The sequence below is a fragment of the Hippopotamus amphibius genome, chromosome 3, assembly GCF_030028045.1.
Source record: "Hippopotamus amphibius kiboko isolate mHipAmp2 chromosome 3, mHipAmp2.hap2, whole genome shotgun sequence".
In the NCBI taxonomy this organism is placed as follows: Eukaryota; Metazoa; Chordata; class Mammalia; order Artiodactyla; family Hippopotamidae; genus Hippopotamus; species Hippopotamus amphibius.
In genome coordinates, this window is record NC_080188.1 from 42,251,664 (window position 1) to 42,273,594 (window position 21,931).

Sequence of the window (21,931 nt, forward strand, 5' to 3'; positions counted from 1 at the left end):
TATAGTCCTAAATTGGTCTCAGTATTTTACTGAGTCTATGCCTCTGGGGTCTTCACAACTATTTCTCAATTTTTTCTCCCACTTTATATGGGGCAGGATGGTCTGGAGTTGAGTATATTCCTTTTCCATGTGATAGTCGAGAGGGGCCTGGAGTTGAGTATTTTCCTTCCCCCAGTCAGTTAGGCTCTGGCAATGCCCCAGCACATTGTGCGCTGGTTAACTAGTTTACTCTGAGGACAGACCGTGTTAGGAAGAACAGAGTGCTTTGACTTCTTTCAACATGATTCCTTTTCCCCTCCCCTAACTAGAAGCAAGGGATTTTTCTTTGATATTTACTATGGAAATTGGTTGAGCTCCTGGAAGTAAATCTCACAATACTGTGGGGACCCCTCTATGACTGGGTTCCACTGAATTTTTAACTCTCAGATTTGTCCACACTGAACCTCCAGCAATTCACCTATTACAGTTCAGGTCTTCTTACCCAGGCACTGGTTCCTGTGGTGATTTCCAATCCTGAGTCTCTGCTCTTGAGTGTCTGTTCAGATAAGCTGAAACTCTCTGTATATTCCAAAAGAATATGCAGGTATGTTATTAGAATAAATATAAGTCTGAAAATTTCAATGGATGCAAAAAGTATGAAAAGGCAACTGCAATTTCTGCATGTGAATAAAAGAATATGCAACTAAAATATACACTTCAACTTATAAGTTTTGAATAATTGTGTCAGAGTTGTATAAATTAGGTATGATTAGAATTATAAAGTGTTATTGAAACCCACTAAAGAAAAATAGAGCTGTCATGTTCATTGATAGGAAAATCAAAATTCATAAAGATGTCCATTCTTTCCAAGTCAATCTACAGATTCCCTATAATTCTCATTAAAATCTCAAAATCATGAAACTTGATAATTTTTATAGAATTTTACACTTAATTTTTAAACTCCATAATAGAAGAGCAAAGAGCTAAGGATAATCAAGGTACTCTAGAAGAGACACAAGGGGAGAGGGTATTACCCTTCCAGGTATTTTGAGCAGGATGACCAAATAAGATGTCCTTCATGTATCCCCTCCTCAACAATGACTTGGCACTTATCCATAGACAAATGTGCCTTCGTGGGAGCTTTGGGGTCCAGATAGGAAACTATGAAATCTGGGTGCAGTCCAAGACAAAGACCTTTCGAGAAGACAAGCTTGCTACCAGCTGACTGACCCTCAGAGTATGATCCTGGCTACAGGCATGGAATAAAGCTCTGTACTTCTGAGAACTCAGCTATGGCCTGTTTCTCTTTTTTCCTGTCACCAGCACCATATGCCAGGGAACCCAAGAGGAGTCATGGCCCCTGCATGTTGATAATAAACATATAGTCCTCGGTCTAAGCTGTGGACCCTGAAGTGGCCCATGAACTGGCTTGAGCCCCTGTGGGATCCCTGGAGGCTAGTTTGCCAAACTTAGTCAGACTGTAGATTCTGAAAGGGCCTCGTAACTGAGCTATAGTCCCTCCCAGCCACATTCCTCAAGTAACCCTGCTGGTACTGCAACCAGGAAGGAGGCAGTCCTGTCTGCACCCCAAGAGATGCTGAAAGGGTCCTATACCTAACTCCAGCCTCCTCACAGCCACGGTCTGTCAGCAGTCATAAGGGTTCAGGGTCCCAGAGGGAGACACTCTGATCTGCAACCTAGAGATTCTGAAAGGGCCCTATACTTGGCTCCAGACCTTTCTAGCCATAGTCTGCAAACAATCCTGCTAACATGAGGACCCAGTAAAAGACACTCAAGGCTGTGTCCCCACAGATCTTGAAGAGCTTCCTACTTAGCTGCAACCCCATCACAGCTACTGTCCATTAGCAAATCTGCTGCCCAGGGACCCAGTAGGAGACACTCCTGTCTGTGCTCTCAGAGATCCTGAAAAGGGCTCTACACTCAGTTCCAGCCCCTCCCAGCCACAGTCCATAAGTCTACTTTTGGAAGGGTGGGTAAAGAGGATGTGGTATATACACATAATGGAATGTTATTCATCCATGAAAAAGAAGAAAATCTTGCCATTTGTGACAAAACGAATGAAACATTACAAGTGAAATAAGTCAGAAAGAGAAAAATACTGTATGATCTCACTGAAATATGGAATCTTAAAAAAAAGAAAAGTCGAACTTAAAGAAACAGAGACTAGATTGGTGATTGTCAGGGCTGGGGTGGGGGGAACTTAAGGAGATGTTGGTCAGAGGGTACAAACTTTCATTTATAAGATGAATAAGTTCTGGAGATTTAATATTCATGATGACTCTGCTTAACAATACTGTATTATATTCTTGAAATCTGCTAAAAGAGTAGGTAATAAATGTTCACACACAAAAAAGTAAATAGGTGGGATGATGGATGTGCTAACATCGTTGTAGTAAACATTTTGCTATACTTCTGTGTGTATCAAGTCATCATGTTGTGCACTTTAAACTTACACAATGTTGTATGACAATTATGTCTTAATAAAGCTAGAAAAAAGAACTAATACAAGAAAGAAAGATAATGAACAGTAGCAAAACCACTTAGGTAGTGAAATTTCCAAATGAGAAAGCAAGCATTGCAGATAAGTAGGGAAAAGAAGCCTTGAATAAATAGTAATGGCACAGCTCCTTATCCCTGGGCAAGGGTAGGAAGAAAGAAAGGAGAGAAGAGAGGTAGAGAGGGAAGGAGGCAGGAAAGGTAGAAGAAGGAGGAACAGCAAAGGAAGAAAGGTAAAAAGAAAATAAATTGAGCCCAACCTACAAAATACACAAAAATAAATTACTAAGTAGATTAAAATCTTCAAAAGAAAAGCAAAACCATAGCTTCTTTGAAGACAATATAAAAGGAAATCTTTATACCCTCAGTGTAAGAAAGGATTTCCTCAAGTGCACAAAGAAACTGGTTAATTAATTTGATTCCATTAAATTTAAAACCTGAAGTCTTCATATGATAATTAGCAGAATGAGAAGCACATCGTAAACTGCCAAGAAACTGTCTGCGATACATGAAACTAACAAAGGATATCTAGAATATACAAGGTATTTATTGAATCAATAATGAAAACACAAGCAAACCCATTAGAAAAGGGCAAAAGACATGAGAAGGATATTCACTGAAAAATAAATAAAACAGCCCATAAAATATGAAAAGTTACTCAATCTCATTAATGGTCAAGGAAATCTGCATAAAACCTAAGGTACAACTTCAGACCTATCACACTGACAAAACTTAAAAAAAATCATTTCTTTGGGGGATTATAAAATTAGAACATGGCCACAGTTGCTGATGACTGCTAATAAAAGTCATTCAATGATATGCTAAGTAACGATGTGGTACAAGGAGTAAAATGCTGTGTTGGTTAAGGTAAAATTTTGTGTAGTCTTGGTTGGAGTATAATTTTTTGAGAAAAGTCTGAAATTTCCTAGTTAGGGGAAAAAAAAAAAAATATATATATATATATATACAGCTTACATCCTATAGATACTATTGCTCTTCTATTACAACAAAGGACATATATAAGAATGTTCATAATAACAACATTATATTAAAAAATTGTAAGTAGTACTTGTCCATCCACAGAATGTCATGATATAGTCACACAACAGAATACTATCTATAGGGCTTTAAAAAAAAACACACACATGGTTGAATCTTTGAGTACTGAGCATAAGTAGCACATCTATGCTTGTATAATATTTTAAAAAACTAAACAATAGAGTGTTGAGGAAATCACATATAACGGTAGACATAAAATTTCCAAGAAAATGTTCACCAAAATCAGGCTTGTGTTTTTTACTGGAAGAAGTGTGTTTCTAAGGAACTGGCAACTATCTATTTCTTACCTTGCTTATAGGGCACACAGAGGTTTATTTTATTATTTCTTTCAACTGTATACTTACATTCTTCATGTTTTATTGGTATGATATTTTCTAAAATCTGAAGCTACATGTGTAATATTTTAAAATATATATAAAATATTTTTATGCTGATGTAAATTAGTTTAAAATTCCTGTCAATTGATGGCCTTAAAAAGGTGTTTGTAATGCATATTGTAGAAAAAAAGGCTTTCAATTCCCTAAAATTGCAGGCCAGTTAGAGATCAATAAGATAAACAGCCCTTAAGACAGTGGAATAATTGCTGGCCACCTAAGAAAAGCTCTGAAGATGAAGGTTAAATAGTTCAAAAATTTTAGAGGGCATTGTGGCAGAGATATAAGTAGTAAAGTTTAGGGCAACAGTTTTTGGGTTTTTTTGGTAACACCAGAGCTGGACAACTGAAGTATAGCTTTCACACTAGACCAGTTCAATAATTTGTTACATCCATTCATATGAATATTACTAAATAAAGAATAATGTAGATTTTAAAATGCACGGAAAGATGTCAAATCTATATTAAGTGAAAAAATAGGTAAGCATGAATATTTAATCATCATTCCTACTGGTAAAAAAAGAAAAAATATGCATTTATGTTTAATAATACATAGACAATATCTTGATGTAAAGACAAGAAAAGTTGACAGTGCTTATGTAGGAGAAACATGAAGCTAATTATCATTCATTATATATACTTTTGTTCCATTCAAATTTTTTAGTAATTTGTATTAGTTATTTTTATCAGGACATCAAGAATGAAATTATACTCATAGTGCATTCAGAATTGCTTACTAAAGAACATGAGAGAGTACAGCAATGACAACCAATGACAGTACTTGCAATAAAAGAAGATGGAACTAGAGATTACCATACTAAGTGAAGTAAGTCAGAAAGAGAAAGACAAATACCATATAATATTACTTATATGTGGAATCTAAAATATGACACAAATGAACTTATCTATGAAACAGAAACAGATTCACAGATATAGAGAACAGACTTGTGGTTGCCAAGGGGGAGAGAGGTGGCGGAGGACTACAGTGGGAGTTCTGGGTTAGCAGATGTACACTATTATATATAGAATGGATAAACAACAAGGTCCTACTGTATAGTACAGAGAACTATATTCAATATCCTGAGATAAACCATAAATGGAAAAGAATATAAAAAAGAATGTATACATATGTATAACTGAATCATTTTGCTGTAACAACAGAAATTGACACAACATTGTAAATCAACTCTACTTCAACAAAAAAAATATTTGGAGTCAAAGACAGCCCCAACTGTTGGAATCAGATAAAGCTAGGTATGTGAAAATTGTAAAGCAAAATCATTCTTTATTAGAAAAGGCAAGCAATTAAAAATAGAATGTATATAACTAGTGAAGTGAAAATATGCTGTTTTAAACACCTCAAGGTATAAACTCTTTCAGGTTTCCAAGTTTCTGTATTATACTCCCCCAAGGAGTAAAAATCAGACTAGGAAATTTTTCAGTATTACCAACAATGATAAAGCAGTTCACATAGGACTTACTGAAGTTTCATCCCAAATTTATGAGAGAGTTGGGAATAGAAAGTACTCTGGTCCAACAGGAGAATGGTATAAATTTTAAATCTAATAATTCATGATTTTCAAAATTTGTAGAGCAAAATTCAGACTAAGTAATTATATACCGAATTTAATCCCATTGTTTCAGGTTTCAGTTTATTAGTGGAATCAGGCAAGGAGATTATTTTCCTTTTTCAACAAACATTCCACTCTACCAATAAGAAGTCAAACATCCTCCTCTATGAAAACTCAGTGTACTAGACTTATTTGTGATATCCTGCATCTTACAAAAAATACATCTTCCATTGGATTGACATTTATTAGTGTGTTTTATATTTCGTTTTGTTTGTTAACAATCTTTTAAGTATTGAAGTATCTTGGGACTTCCCTGGTGGTACAGTGGTTAAGAATCCACCTGCCAAATGCAGGGGACATGGATTCGAGCCCTGGCCAGGAAGATCCCACATGCCACAGAGCAACTAAGCCCATGCGCCACAACTACTGAGCCCACATGCTACAACTACTGAAGCTCGTGCTCCTACAGCCCATGCTGCACAACAAGAGAAGTCACTGCAATGAGAAGCCCACTTACCACAAGAAAGGGTAGTCCCTGCTCAACTCAACTAGAGAAATCCTGCATGCAGCAAGACCCAATGCAGCCAAAAAATAACCAAAAAATATCCTACAAAATAGATGACTGTAAAGAAAGAGTAACCATAGCAAGATGTGTCTTGCCTCCCCTTCCCAATTAGTTATTGAATAACAGTTCATTGCTATCAGTTGTAGAGTTTTATGTGGAAGTGAAAGTTTTAAAAATATATTCCTTTCATCTTCCTAGACTTTTCTTAAACCTCCTTAGCTTTTTCTGATAACTACTTTAGAATGAGGAGCAGAGTCTCTTACCTAATGCTTCACTGTAAAACTGGTCCCAAAGCTGAGTGTCATATTGTTGGAGCCAGAAGTCAAAGAAAATGGAAAGTATTAAATTTTTTACCCTTTCCAGAAAGGTCATTTTGTCTATTAGTCCTGCCATGGCAACAGGCACATAGGAAGGTGGAACTGGAAGTTTCCCACAGTATTTCTCCATTGTGCTACCCAAGGAGAGCCTTAGTGTGTATACGAAGGGGACTCTCAGAAACTCAGCAATCAGCTCTCCACAGGGCATCACAGGGTCTATAATCATAACATTATAGTTGGCTTCCTGGAGTTTCTTCATGACTGACTGGTTGTAGACGACACTCTCACACTGAAGTTTTAAATTTCCACTTATTTGAAGAAAAAATTCTTGCAGTTTTTTTGCTGATTGCCAGGGTGACAATGATGGCATGACATTAACAGATAGGTCTAAAAATTCATTTAGTACATTTTCAGCAGTCTCTCTGTCCTGTGACGCAGGCATCACTTCAAAGTTCAGTGAGGAAGGCTTGTTGTGGTCAATGATGAAATTTTGTGAAGGCACCAACACAGTTACTTCGTGGCCCCTTTCCGTGAGTTTCTCCAGAATAATCTTTAGATTGAGCCAGTGGCTCATGTCACAGGGCCATACCAGGATCTTCTCACAGAATCCACAGCCAGTGTAGCAGAGCTGCAGCAATAAAATTGCTGAAACCCATTTCTCAGACACCATGACAGCAGCTCCTTCACACACTGCTCTGCAAGGTTGAATATTTGCTGAGCACAGAAGTGAAGTGGCAATTTAGACATAGATCAAGTTAAAAATTAATTTCTGGAGTTAGGAAATGGCACTTACTAAATGCAGAGAACTTTGCCTGTGTTGTTAACTGGGCACAGTACTATATGATATTTGTTCAGGAGGAGATATGAAATATTTATGTATTTTGGAGGAAATGATTGCAGCATTCTAGGAGTTTGTCTTAAATATGTTAAAATAGAAAAAATGATATTTTTAATGGATGATTTTAAAGTATGATATAAGAATCCATTTAAGTAAGTCTAGTAAATTGTATGATGTATCTTATGGAACATGATGATTAATAAAGATGAAGGTCTTGTCATAAGGTTGATCACATGCTAGTAAGTGGATAAAACACATATGTCACATAATATAGGATGAATATACTAAATACTGTACAAGGTACAGCATTTCAGGGCCTCAGAAAATGCTGTCACTCTAATGTGAAGAAAATCAGACAAAGCTTCAAGATGGAGGGGACATTTCAGCTGAGCCCAGAAGCAAAGATTACAGGAGAAAAATTCTGAAGGTGAATAGAAGAAAAGGAGAAAAGATGAATGATATGTAACTCATGGTCATTTAAATATATAGTTAATAGTTCAGTATTTATGGAGCAGAGGCTAACACAGAAGAAGTGTGCAGAAAAAGAAAATATTAGTTAAATTGAGACATTTTGAAGAGCCTTGAATGATATACTCTGGGTTCAGTTTCAATCTCCATAAAAAAAAGTCTACTCAAATTTTCAAATCAGGTTCAGAAAATGATCATATATATCCTTTAATAGAACTATTCTGGCATTTAAATAGGATTTCAATTGTAGAGAATAAAGAATATATAAGTGGTTAAAGTTAAATATTAGGAAAGCAAGATTTGATGAGCGTATCAGGGAGAATATAATATTGATTTGTGAGTGGAGAGCATAGAATGAAAGTCTCAATGACTGATGAGAAATGAAAAGTGACTAGTTGTTAACAAGGAAGTGCTTGGTTTATATTTTGAGCAACCAGAGTGCGATAATGACTAGCAAAATCATGAAACACTAAGGAAGGAGTAGCTGTGGGAAGCTTTTTGACCTGCAATGTGTAAGTTAAAGATTGGACATGTCTGTGAATCCAAGAGGGGGTAAAATTTAGAAGTACAGATTTTGTGTCCAATCATCTACCCGTATTTCAATCCAATTCTACTTCTCCAAATCCTTTGATATTTCATAGCTTCAACAAGCAATTTCTAGAACTTATTGTATGCCAGATTCTATCCTATGCACAGGGCATAAAAAGACAAGTAAAATATAGTTCTAATTAAAAATGATCTCACAGATTTATTGCAGAAAATAAGTTAACCGGTTAACCAATACCTATCATATAAGTATAAGGGAGATGGATCATAGAAGGTAGAGATGAATTGAGGAAGGGCAAATCCCATGAAGAGGGCTGCTTGGTGGAAGAAGGGAATGCTGGAATTATGAGTTAGCTAAGTCTTTAAGAGTATATTTAGCAGGTTGAAAAGTATGATTTAGAAGTGAAAGAGAATATTAATGTATATGTGTTCTAAGAAGTGTGGTAAAGTTACATCAATGGTTATATTCAGTTACAAAATTATGTTGATTTTTAATAATTTGAAAGAGATATTTCAGATCTCTTGAGAGTTTATCTGTTTTGTTAAAATGAAAACCCAGAGTAGGTTTGCTTAGAAAATGCCAAGATAAATCCAGGACAAAGGATTGAGAGTTGTGCTGTGTTGCATAATTAGGCTTTGCATAAGTTGTGGTAGTAATTGGTAAAAAGCAGGATCCAAAAGAGAGTCAGAAAAGGACAGAACCAAGAAGATAAGACAGAACCATAAATCCACTAAAAGAAAATTGAGATAACGTTAAAGGAGGAAAGTCCTTTTATTCAGGATAAATAACCCAGAAGTAATTTTAAAAAAAGACTGATAAATTTATCTACTCACTATGACAAAGTTCATATGTTATAAACAGTTAAAAGTCAAAGAAAAAGCAGAGATATATAATATAGCTCAGAAATTAACCTCAACATGCATGTGTTGTTTGGTAGAGAAATATTTCTAAGTTATTTTATTATATGAGAAAACTAAGGTAGAGCTCAGATTTTGCAGAAGGATTTATTTGCATAAATTTAAAAGTATAGGCATATTTTCACTTATGTCAAACTGCAACATTAAAAATTCTGGATAAAATATAAAATTGCCCCATTAAAATTCATTTTTGATTTGGCCAGAAAGTCAGCAGAATCCATAAACAAAGTTAAAGCAAGAATTCTGATATATATATATATTTTTTTTGGCACACGGGCTTAGTTGCTCCGCGGCATATGGGATCTTCCTGGAGCTGGGATCGAACCTGTGACCTCTGCATTGGCAGGCGGATTCTTAACCACTGCGCCACCTAGGAAGCCCAAAAATTCTGATATTTAAACTTGTCATTTCTTTGAACACACAGTAAGTGGCAGGAGTGGGGAGAAGGAAAGTCTGAAAACTTGTCCAAGACCCTACACCCTGTGTATGTTCATGTAATGTTAGATTCTCAAGATATGGCCTCACTTCTACAAACAAATTCCCTTACACAGAAGTTTACAGCAAGCAAAACTGATATTTTTGACTTGACATTATATGGATGAAAAACATCTTCCCTTAGAATTCTTAATACAGTCAGCCTTCTTATGGACTTCCAGTTCAAACTATAAAAGCCTCTTTGAAGAAACTTTAACCCCAGCTTCAAAGATTCCCACAGATAAAATTTCAAGGTAAATAAGCAGCTCCTTTTTATGAGGAACCTAGTCTTCAGACTGAGAACCAGCAAAAGCAACAGAGACCAGAAATATGAACACAATGATTTGAAATATTATTATTGTTTGAAATGAAAAATAAAGTTATTTTGTACAATATATTTAAAGGTATGAAAGTAAAGTCTGAAACTATGGGCAAGGAACAAGAAATTAAAAAGAATAATTGTGAAAATTTGCTAAAGAAATGAAGTGAATTTCTGGAAATTAAGAATTCAACAAATGAAATATAAAAGTCAATGGATAGCTTGAAAAGTAAATTAAGCACAGCTCCACCAATAAACAGTGACCCAAAAGAGAAATCAGAAGACCTTATGTAGAAGTAAGTTTTGAATAAAAAATGGAATAGGAAATATGGTAGAATGGTGAAGAGGCATGGAGAATAGACTAAGACCTGAATCTAGTTGCTTCTGCCTACTCTGTGCCTCCTCTTTCAAGTCTTTTTTTCACTCTTTAAAGCTTGTGCATTTTTCATGCAAGCAGACTGCACAATTAAGCCCTACATTTATGTTCTTTTAACCAAATCTTCCAATTATTTTAAATTTTTAAATAATCATTTTAGACATAAAAATTTCAAATTAAGTATAGAGATTTCTGTATACCCTACCGTAATTATTACTATGGGTTTGCCTAATAGTGATTTTCTATTTCCATTATTCCTTCTGTAACTATTAATTGAAATTTTACTGTAAAGGACTGTAAAAATATGTGCAAACATATGATTAGCATGATTTGCATGGTGTCACAGCATCTCCTTTCAAGATGCTTGTTAATTACAAAGGGCAAAATAGGGACAATCCTGGCAGACATCATCTTAACTAAGTGATCAAAATATGGTCACTAGTAATACCTGATATGCCACTGTGAAGAACACAAGATTGCTTCTGTAGTATTCTTACCCCAAATGCATCATCTCATCCTAATCACAAGAGAATACCAGAAATAAAAATCAAGGGATATTCTGAAAAATAACTAGCTGGTACTCTTCATAAATGAAAAAACAAAGAAAGACTATGGGAACTGTCACAAATTGAAGAGTAGGGAGACTGGACAAGAAAATGCAAGGGGGAAACCTGGATTGTATATTGGAAAGACAAAAGAATACCAGAAGGATACCTGACAATGTTTTAATAAGAACTCCTAGTTTTGATAACTTTATTATGGTTATATAAAATATTAATGTTAAAAACTCAGTCAATTAAAAGATTCAATTATTCCTTCTCAATTTATTAATTAGAATTTAAAGAATTTCCTACTTATTCAATTATTTATTTACTTATATTGCTATAACTCAAAAATTTATTTTTATAGACTCTATGTAATTATTATCATTATTTAGTTTATTGGTCAAATTGTCACAGATTTTGGAAACTTTTTCATATATTGGTTCTTACGTTCTTTTGATATGGCCCCATCATTTTCAAGCACTTTTTTACTTTCTGATACCACAAAATGTTTCAGGATCTTCTACTGTTTTCACTGCCCTAATCTTAAAATCAACCATTTCTTCAAAGAATGCTGGTTCATTTTATTAGAGAATGGCACTTAAAAATAAAGATGAGCATGTTAGGTGTGTTCAGTGCTACTGGGGTTTTAGTCTTATTCAGCAGAAAAAGCTAGTAAATATACTTGCATATACTAATACTCACATAAATGCATATCTATAGTTACTTCTATATCTATTTATTTCTAAGTCCTTTCCTCAGCAGTGAGAAAACTGTCTCCCAATACCACTATACATTTATGTATTTGATCAATCTCAGTGAAAATATAAAATACCTTCAGAATTATGTTAATCCATAGACTTGTAAAAAAACAAATTTGCAAACCAGAGTACAATATTTGCATTATAAATTGAGATAGCAGTTAAATACCTTTGCAGAAAGAAAATACTAAACCCATATGATTTTATAGATAAGCCGTAGCAAAAAATTCCAAGTAATACATCTTTCTTCTTTGGGCTAGGAAAAGAAAGAGAGAAAGAGAAAGAAAGAAGAAAGAAAGAAAGAAAGAAAGAAAGAAAGAAAGAAAGAAAGAAAGAAAGAAAGAAAGAGAGAGAGAGAGAGAGAGAGGGAGGGAGGGAGGGAGGGAGGGAGGGAGGGAGGGAGGGAGGGAGGGAGAGAGAGAGAGAGAGAAAGAAAGAAAGAAAGAAAGAAAGAAAGAAAGAAAAGAAAGAAAGAAGAAAGAAAGAAAGAAAAAGAAAGGAAGAAAGAGAGAGAAAGAAAGACTCCATTCATTCCCCAAAAGCAATAAAAACTTAGCAAAAAGGGCTGCAGGAGAAACATAGCCTAGATCCATAATCACTCATGAATACAAAGGTAAGTAAATCTTTATCAAAATAGGAGCAAAATAGATTCAATCATGAACAAGAAAACAAAATATTATGTAGAGATTAGTTCAAGGGTAGAAGGAAGTCTTAATAGAAAATTTTTCAATAGCATATATAATATTAGCAGATTAAAAGAAAAGGAGATAAAATTTCTTAATACTATTATTATTAATGGCTTAAAAAAGTGGTTAAACCTTCAATTTTCAACAAAATAATTTGTTTAAAAATTAGAGAAGGAAACTTCTTTGAACTAATATGAATGGTTATATATTAAACATCATTTTAAGTGAAAGAAAAAATTAAAATCATTCCCTTTAAAATCAAATATGAGTATACCCTAGAATGTCCACTTCTCTTTAATATTAAGTCAAAAGTTTCACTCAGCACAAGAAAAATATATTATACACCTAAGTGAAATAAATCAGAGAAATGCAAATACTGTATGATATCACTTATATGTGGAATCTTAAAAAATGCAACAAATGTGAATGCAACAAAAAAGAAGCAGACTCACAGATACAGAGAACAAACTAGTGGTTACCAGTAAGGAAAGGCAAGGGGGGAGGGGCAATGTTGAAGTGGGAAAAAGGGAGGTACAAACTATTGGGTATAAGATAAGCTCAAGGATGCATTGTTCACCATATATAGCCAATATTTTGTAATAACTGTAAATGGCAAATAACTTTTAAAAATTGTATTAAAAAAAAAGACAAACTAGGGGAAAAAAAATAAAACTGCCATACTTTCAAATGCTATAGTTGTCTACACTGACATTCTACATTCTACATTTCAAAGAAACATATAGCCATTGCCAAGTTACAGCCCTGCACCTAGGGAGACAAACTGTCAATTTATACTTACATATATTTAATATTATATATAATGAATAGAGGGATGTTCTACATATATAACGTTTTTCAAACTTGAATATATCCATAGTATAATATTGCATACACATACATACATATTATACATATGTAATGTTTTAAATTGATATCTCTATATAATATATACTATATAATATTATACAATATATAATACCACTTTATATAGATAGATAGATATGTTCAACTTTAAACAATATCAGCAACATCACTATCAACATAGACACACACAAATATATAATATTGATAATTTTGGAATTAGAAAGCAGTAAGAATAGATAGCCAGTGGGAAGTTGCTGTATAACAAAGGGAGTTCAACTCGAGGATGGATGATGCCTTAGAGGACTGGGACGGGGAGGGCGGGGGGAGTCGAGGGAGGGAGAGAATACGGGGATATGTGTATAAAAACAGATGATTGAACTTGGTGTATCCCCCAAAAATATAATAAATAAATAAATAAAATGAAAAAAAAAGAAAGCAGTAAGAATAATAAGTAAAACATTATGGATAGTTCAATAAAACAAAGTGTAATTCATAATTGCAATGTAAATTTCTGAGTAAAATGTTTTTCCTGTACTCATTCACTGAAGACAGTATCCTTTCTCCACTGTATGTTCTTTGCCCCTGTGTCATAAATTAATTCTCCACATATGCATGGGTTTATTTCTGGCTTCTCAATTCTGTTCCATTTATTTATGTATCTGTTTTTCAGTCAATCCCATGCTGGCTTGATTACTACAGCTGTGTAATATCGTTTGAAATCAGTGTGGTACTTCCAGTGTATTGAGTTCTTCAGCTCCAGGATTTCTGTTTGATTCTTTTTAGAGTTTAAATCTCCCTGGTAAATTATTCTTTCTGTTAATTAATTCATTAATTTTATTCCTGAGCTCCTTGCATTGCGTTTCTGAGTTCTCTTGTAGCTTGTTGGTTTTCTTCATGATAGCTATTCCGAATTCTCTATCAGATTGTGATATTCCATGACTTTAAGTTTTGTTTCTGGAGAACTGTCATTTTCTTTCTTTGGTACAATGTTACTGTGGATCTTCATGGACCTTGATGAGTTGTTCCTTTGCTGGCACGTTCAAAATAGTGAACTTCTTTCTTTATGTAATTTTTTTTTTAATCAGATCTTTCTGATTCAATGGGATAGAAATTAGATGTCCTCCTATTGTTTTCCAGTAGGAGGCACTACAGCCCAAGTTTTTGCTTTCTCTTACCTGCACTGACTGGTTATATTTGAGTAGGCACTTCCCACTGTCCACTAATTCTGTCAGAAGTGTTGCCTAATGCTGGCATTGTCACTGCTTTGGAGTCCTTGGTGCCTTGCTGCTGCTGGTGTCACTGGCATTGCTGCCTGAGGCTCCAAGATAGTGGGTGTTTCTGCTGTGTCTGCTATCTCCAGAGTCATGCAATAGCTTGGTCTCCACAGGGGGTAGGGGAGGATGGAGGGAAGTGGGGGTCACAGGTTCTCTGCTGTGTTCGGGGTTATCGGGTTCATAGGCACTACCACTGGAGGCAGGGGCGAGGGGCTGGAGTTGTGGGTGTCTCCAAGGCTGGAGGGACAGAGTCATAGGCCCTGCTCCGACTGCTGCCCAGTTACCTGTGGCTGTGAGCACCATTGCAGCCAGCAGGCCTGAGTTGTGTGCACTGCCTCTCCTGCTGTAACCCTGTTCTCTGGGGCTGAATTGCTGGGATCACAAGCAACACCTCTGCTGCTTCCCTGGTGATACCTTCTCTAGTTATTCTAGTCCATAACATTTAGATATACACATGGTATATCTAGGAAGCACATTAGCTACAGAATCACTGAATAGAAAACTAGACCTGAGATACTTGATGGGTCACAAATTGAACATGAGTGACAATGTAATGATGTTACTTTTAAAGTTAAAATGATTATAGGATGCATTAAAAAGCTCACAAAAGAAAAATGGAAGTCCAAAGAAAACAAAAACACTAATTTAAAAAGATATATGCACCCCAATGTTCATAGCAGCATTATTTACAAAAGCCAAGTTATGGAAATAATCTAAGTGTTCACCAACAGAAGAATGAATAAAGAAGATGTCTTATATGTACACACACACACACACACACACACACACACTGGAATGTTACTCAGCCATTAAAGAAAATGAAATCTGCCATTTACAACAATGTGGATGGACCTAGAGGATGTTACACTTAGTAAAATAAGTCAGACAGAGAAAGACAGATACTCTAAGTTATCACTCATATTTGGAATCTAAAAAATAAAACAAATGAATGTGTATAACAGAGCAGAAACAGACTCACAGATATAGAGAAAAAACCAGTGGTTACCAGTGAGAAGGGGGAAGTGGAATTAAGACATACAAACTACTATGTGTAAAATAAATTAACAAGGATATATTGTACAGCACAGAGAATACAGCCAGTATTTTACAACTTTAAATGGGGTATCACCCATAAAAATATTGAATCAATACGTCATACACCTGAAAAAATATAATATTGTAGATCAATTATATTTCAATAAAAAAAGAAAAATGGAAGTAAATAAGAAAATTGAACTAAGTGGTAGGAGTTAGTCTGATAAGTATCTGAAAATGTCTGCAGAGCTGCCATGTTAGAATGGATCCTAGAGATTGATTGATGTGTTGGTTACAAAGGTATGATAAAACAAATCATTGTGTGTTTTATGTACTTTTTAAAAAACCACATGCAAATTAGCCATTAATAAAAATAATAATGAGATAGCACTGCAGATGAACAATATGGTTGCAATTAAAATAAGAGCAAAAAGAAAATGCCCAGTGAGATGAAAATGGAGGACAATTGGAATCCTAGTAAACAGCTGATGAGATTATTAATCTGTACAAGTGCTTGGGAAACTAGACTTCAGCAGTATCTTCTAAAGGTAAACAGATGCATACCCTATGACTTAGCAATTCCACTCTTATGTATACACCCATAGTATGACACGTATATTCACCAAAAGACATGTACAAGAATGTTTGTAGCAGTGTTTATCATACATAGCCAAAACCACAATAGCCTACATGACCATCAACAGTAGACTGGATAAGTAAAATTAATTCAATAGACAGATCTGAGAATGAACGCAGTATACCTACATGCAACAACTTGGACAAATAAAACAAAACATGATGTTAAATGAAAGGAGCAAAATGCAGAAGAGCCATAATATGTGATTCATCTCTACAGTTTAAAATCAGGCAAATTCAATCCGTGGTATTCAAAGTCAAGAAAGTTGCTACCCTTAGATGGGAGTTGTAGGGACTGATGTGAGGAGGGACAAGGAGTTATGGGTGTAATAATGTTTTGCGTCTTGCTTTGGATGTTCTTTGCATGGGTAGGTTTATAATGCAAAACTGCAATGAACTGTACAATTTATGTTTTATGTTTTACTTCCAAAGAAAGGTTACACAGAATTTTAAAACTCTCACAGGAAAACCATATGTGAGAAGGAATTAAAAGCCTATATGAGGGCAGATTAACAGAGAGATCCACGTTTTCCAGGGAAAGGATGAGAGGTTGGCAATGGGGACTAGAATGGGAGTGGGATACATAAAAACAAATCAACAAAATATTGGGCCCAGAAAGGAAGCCAGAAATCAAATGTAAAAAAGTGTACTGAGTAATCTAGCCCAGTTTCAGGCAAGTGGGGTAGAGGGGAAATGTTATGAGACTTATTTACTTAAACAATTTATTTATTTTTAATGGTCTGGGAAAAGGTAGGGTTAGTTCTCGGGAATCCATCTAAAATTTAGCGTCAGGGAAAGAGGGACCAACATGGAACCCACATGGTACTTACAGGTAAAAGCAGGCTACACTGGCCAAGATTAGTACTGGGCTTTCCTCTCTCTTGTCTGCAGTCTGCTGGGAAAAATGGAGACAGACCAGGAATCCAAAAGATACAGGCAAAATGGGACCATTCAGTTTCCTTACTGGGTTAACTATTTTCATTACAACATTCAAGTCTTTGGCCTTTCTATAGCTGTAGCAAAGGCTAGCCCCAAATCCTGCCCACAGGAGAACTACCTATGTGCTATATGCATAGCAGACCTTTCTGAGTTTGGGGGAGAGATCAGGCTCAGTGCAATTTGAAGATCCCTTGCAGAACAATTAGCTAGGTCAAGATTTATTAATAGATTCACTCCTGAATATTAATAACAACAATTGGCGTATTCCCAGATATGCTTGTTCCATTAGGTGTTAGAAGCATATTTAAAATTGAATTGATCATCATTTTAATTTACTTCATTCATAAAAGATTTCCACACGGATAAATAAAACACCATTTTTAACCAGTGCAGCTAGATATTTCCTTGTCAATTACTTCTATTTCTTTCAAAATAAATATTTGAGGGTTTTTGTTTGTTCTCATTTGTTTTTTTAACCTCATTTAAATATGCTGCTTTTCTACTTTGTTTTTCTCACAGAACTGAAATGGAAACTCCCCAGAAATTTGATGTTATGAAATCTTTTGTGTTCAAAGATAATAATATCAAATATAAGATACCTGCCCTATTTCAGTATCAGTTTACAGTTTACAGGTGTCTCTAATACTTTAAGAATGTAACTGCAAACAAAAGACAATTGGATTTTACCAGTTCTTTTTGGAAAAATACTTTGATTTGAAATAAAATATTCAAGGTAGTTATTTGTTATTCAACTACATTTAGTAACATAAGGAGCATAAAGGACTTAAGTAAATAAGATATTTAATTTCTTAATATGTGGGTTTCTAATTTCTAGTATGTAGATTATTATACTGTGAAAATGAGAAGTTGGGAACACTCTGTTTCACAAAGGCTTTTTCACACATTATATAATTTGCCGTGGCTTCCTTTGAGAAGGGAGATTTAGTATATCCCAGAGGCCATTCATTTTCTACAAATATATACTGACTACTTTCTATGTATATAGTCCCATGATAGCATAATTAGGAGCTTTGTCACTGCAGAGTTCTGGTGTAGTTTGGTGTAAATAACATTCAGCATAAGTATAAGCCTTCATAATTGACATAACATTTCCATAAAGTGTCATATGATCATCCTAAAGAGTACTGTGAAATAATTTCCCCATTTTAAAAAGAAGGATGTGCCGTGACTCAGAGTTTATCAGCCTAAGGTCACACAGTTAGCAAGTGGAACTTGAACCCAGAATATTCAGTGCTTTGCTAGACCCTTCACCATTTTACTTTTTGCATCCCCCTATTTAAGGAATATAGATAGTTATGTCATTCAAAACTTGCAGTAGTTGATATGTGATACATATAAGCACAGTGATAATTATTACAGCACATGTTTCAAATGTGTTGGGAAATAATCATGTGAATAACATCTAAATTTAAAGTAAAATATGTTTTTGAGGCATATGAAATTTGGAATCCAGAAAAAAAGAAAATACAGTTATCTTTTACATTGTAAAAGATATAAACACACAGAATTTTACTTTCAAAATTCTACCATATTTACAAAAGTATACATAAAACTTAATTACCTTGAATATGTTTTATTTATATCTGTGATATATGTTCAATATCTTCCCTCTAGGCCAATTCCATGAAGAAGTATAAAAGTAATGGAAAACAAGATAAAGAATATTCCAAAATCAAGGAAAGAGAAAAATTTTACAGATTCTACTTGTGAAAGGTAAGATTTAAGGTCAAGTTACAGTAAATCTTTATCATAAATCCTTATGTAAATCCTGCATCTACCACCTGCCATGGGTCTTTGCACTTGTATTTATTTATGCCTGAAATACTTTTCCTCCTATTGATTCTCACCCTCACTCCCCTTTGTTTGAATGTCATTTGTTTGAATGTCATCTTTTGTTTGAATGTCATCTTTTTGTTTGTTTGAATGTCATCTTTTCATTTTAAACCTTCCTTTGCCACCCTATTTAAAAGTGAAACACTACTTGCAGAACCGCCTAGTCTTCATGTTTTACTATACAGCATATATCACAATCTAACATCCTATATATTTTATAGATTCATTTTATTTGTTGTCTGTTTCCTTTTACTAGAATGTGAGCTCCATAAGAGTAGAGTAGAGATTTTGATCTGTTTTGCTAACTGTTGTATTCCCAGTACCTAGAAAAGAGACAGGTATTGGGTTGGTACTTGGTAACTTTCCTACACAAAGAAAACGAGATGGATGGAAGGAAGAAAGAAAGGAGGAAGAGAAAGAGGGAGGGAGCAAGGAGGGAAGGAAGGAAGAGGGAAGGAAGAAAGTAAAATAAGTGAAGGAAAATAGGGAGAGAGGGAAGAAGGAAGGAAAAGAAATAAAGGGAGGGGCAGAGGAAGGCCAAAAGGTGAGTACAAAAATAGTATTTTGCATATTACGTTTGCAACAATGCACCATTTGTAGCATCAACTATTAATTTTTGCTGTTAATTAGTATCCCTGCTACTACTAATAGATCTAGAGAAAAAAGCATTCAAGGGAGAATAAAATAGAAAAATCAGGAAGACTCATGAAGATCAGAAAAAGAAGTAATATAAACAGCAAATCAGAACTGACCTTGACAGTTTGTTTTATTTTGTTTGATTCTCATCAAGGAATCTGTGAGGCAAGGAACCTTGAAGCTTGCCCAAGGTCCCTGAGCAATTAAGCTGGAGGCAGTGCTGATGCAAGTATCCAGGGGAGCCAAAGGATGTAGTGATAGTGAGAGGCAGAGAAGAGTATAAATTCAAGTTTCCAATACCTAATCCTAGGCTTTTTAAAGCTTCCTCAGACAAAGAAAAAATGAAGAATGAAGAAAGGAAAGTAAATCAGATATCACTTCAACATGTTTGCCAAGGTATTTTTTAGCAGTGCCATAATTTACCCTAGTAATGGTATATTCATTTATATTTGATTTACACATTGAAAAGCTGTTACCTAAATAGGCACAAGATTATTTGCTTTGAGACAATGCCATACATGTTAATACCACCATTCCATTTTTTCAGGAATTTATCCAAAAATAATGTTCAAGGATGTGTACAAAGATATAATAAGTATATTTATTTCAGCTTGGCATATACAGTGGTATGGAAAAGTTTTGCTGTATTAACAATATGAATAAATAAGGTATCTGGAAGCATTAGTAAGAGAATATTTTAGAGACTTACCTAGGACTTTGCTGTAGTATGAATTCCATTCTCCCCAGTAGGATTGAAATATATAGTCTTGCAGAGGATAAGATATGGTATTTTTAACCCTTTCACCAAAGGTCATCTGGTCAGTGAGCTCTGAAAGGGCTGCAGGCACATAGGACACAGGTGCTGGGATTTTTCCACAGTGTCTCTCCACCGTTGAGGCTGGAGAGAACCTCAGAGTGTACATGAATGGGATTCCTAATTTCAGAGCAACCAGGTCTCCACAGATTGTTACTGGATCAGCTAGCAACACATCAAAACCACCTTTCTGAAGTCTTGCCATTAACTTGGGGTTGTTTAATACTCCATCACAGATTTGTACATTAATTCGAAAAAAAGTATCTAGGAGTTTTCCTAGTTCTTTGTAGAAAGTCCAGAGCGTGAGAGGGGTTGGTCTGTGATCTATCCACAGCATTATCATATGTTCAATTAAGGAATCTATATTGCTCTTCTTGTAGGAAACAGGTATCACCTCAAAATTCACAGGAGAATCAGGATTGGAGTTGATGAATAGAGTCGCTGATGAAGCCAGTACAGTCACATTGTGATTTCTTTGATTCAGCTCTTCCAAAATTATCTTAATATTTAACCAATGGCTACCATCCGTTGGCCAAATTAGCACATTCCCACTTAGAACAATGTCAATCAGAGTCAAATTAAAAATCAGAAGATGGGAAACCTTCTTACGCATGGTGGTATCCACTATGGAAACCATCCCACTGTGGATCTTTTAAAATGAAAAGAGACTTTCACAGTATATTTAGGTAGATTATTTTTTTCAAATAAAATAATATTTAATGTGACAGCTACACTCATTAAGAAGTCAATTGATTTATAGATTAAAATGAAAACAATATAACAAATTCTTAAATGCATTGATATGATTATTCCAACAAAAGAAATGAAATCTGGCCCTATTTTAAAGAAAAAGAAGCAGTCAGGTTATAAGTCTGATATCTGTGTTCTCTGTGATAATATCTATGACTTACAAAATATGTTTTCAATTTAGTACATCTTTCCCCAAATTAGGTTAAATGAAAAATAACAGTTCTCACTGCTAAAGCCACTTTATCAAAACTTACAGGACTTTCCATTTGAATGTCTTTATTACAAGGCATTTTTACATGCATTGTCTGATTCAATCCTTTTCATACTCTTGCTTGGCAGAAATGACTTACTCCATTTCATGGATAATGAAACTAATGTTGAGTTGGATACTCCGCAGCATATTTGACAGACTAGTGTAACGGGGATGATGATCACCATGTTATTTCACTCATTGCTGGCTTTTTACAATGTCATGTCTCATCTCTGTAGGTTTTAGGAACTTTGGCAATGCCTTATGACTGGCCTTATTATCATTTCCCCATGGCTTATGTTTAGGAAAAAATTAAAAACAAGCTTCATTTAGAGGAGGTTTGCTCAAACACTTCAAGATGTTCTGGATTAATTGGGTAATAAATTGCTACACACTTGATAGAGGACCGTTTTCTTCTCTAATAAAGCAAATTGATCACTGTCTCCTTGTTACAGGGAAATTTTTATTTTCTTCCCTATGATACCTTTATACACAATCAAGGAGATAGGGACTAGCACATGAGGAACCACACGCTTTTTACTCAGGGCTGCTTAGTAGCTTAAATTAGGT

General features: G+C 34.8%; 1 protein-coding gene across 4 annotated transcripts in view; it reads right to left on the reverse strand.

Annotated features, from left to right (window-relative positions):
- LOC130849423 (UDP-glucuronosyltransferase 2A1) overlaps positions 1-21,931 on the reverse strand; it is a 47,418-nt gene that overhangs the window by 15,855 nt on the left and 9,632 nt on the right. For 2 of the 4 annotated variants that reach the window (XM_057728302.1, XM_057728301.1), the window contains exon 2: positions 20,257-20,888. The exons of 1 other annotated variant lie outside the window; for it this stretch is intronic. In XM_057728302.1, the coding sequence (XP_057584285.1) occupies positions 20,257-20,888 (632 nt within the window). Of the gene's footprint in view, positions 1-6,327; positions 7,052-20,256; positions 20,889-21,931 lie in introns of those variants that run through there. One more of the 4 variants, XM_057728303.1, reaches the window with a different exon arrangement.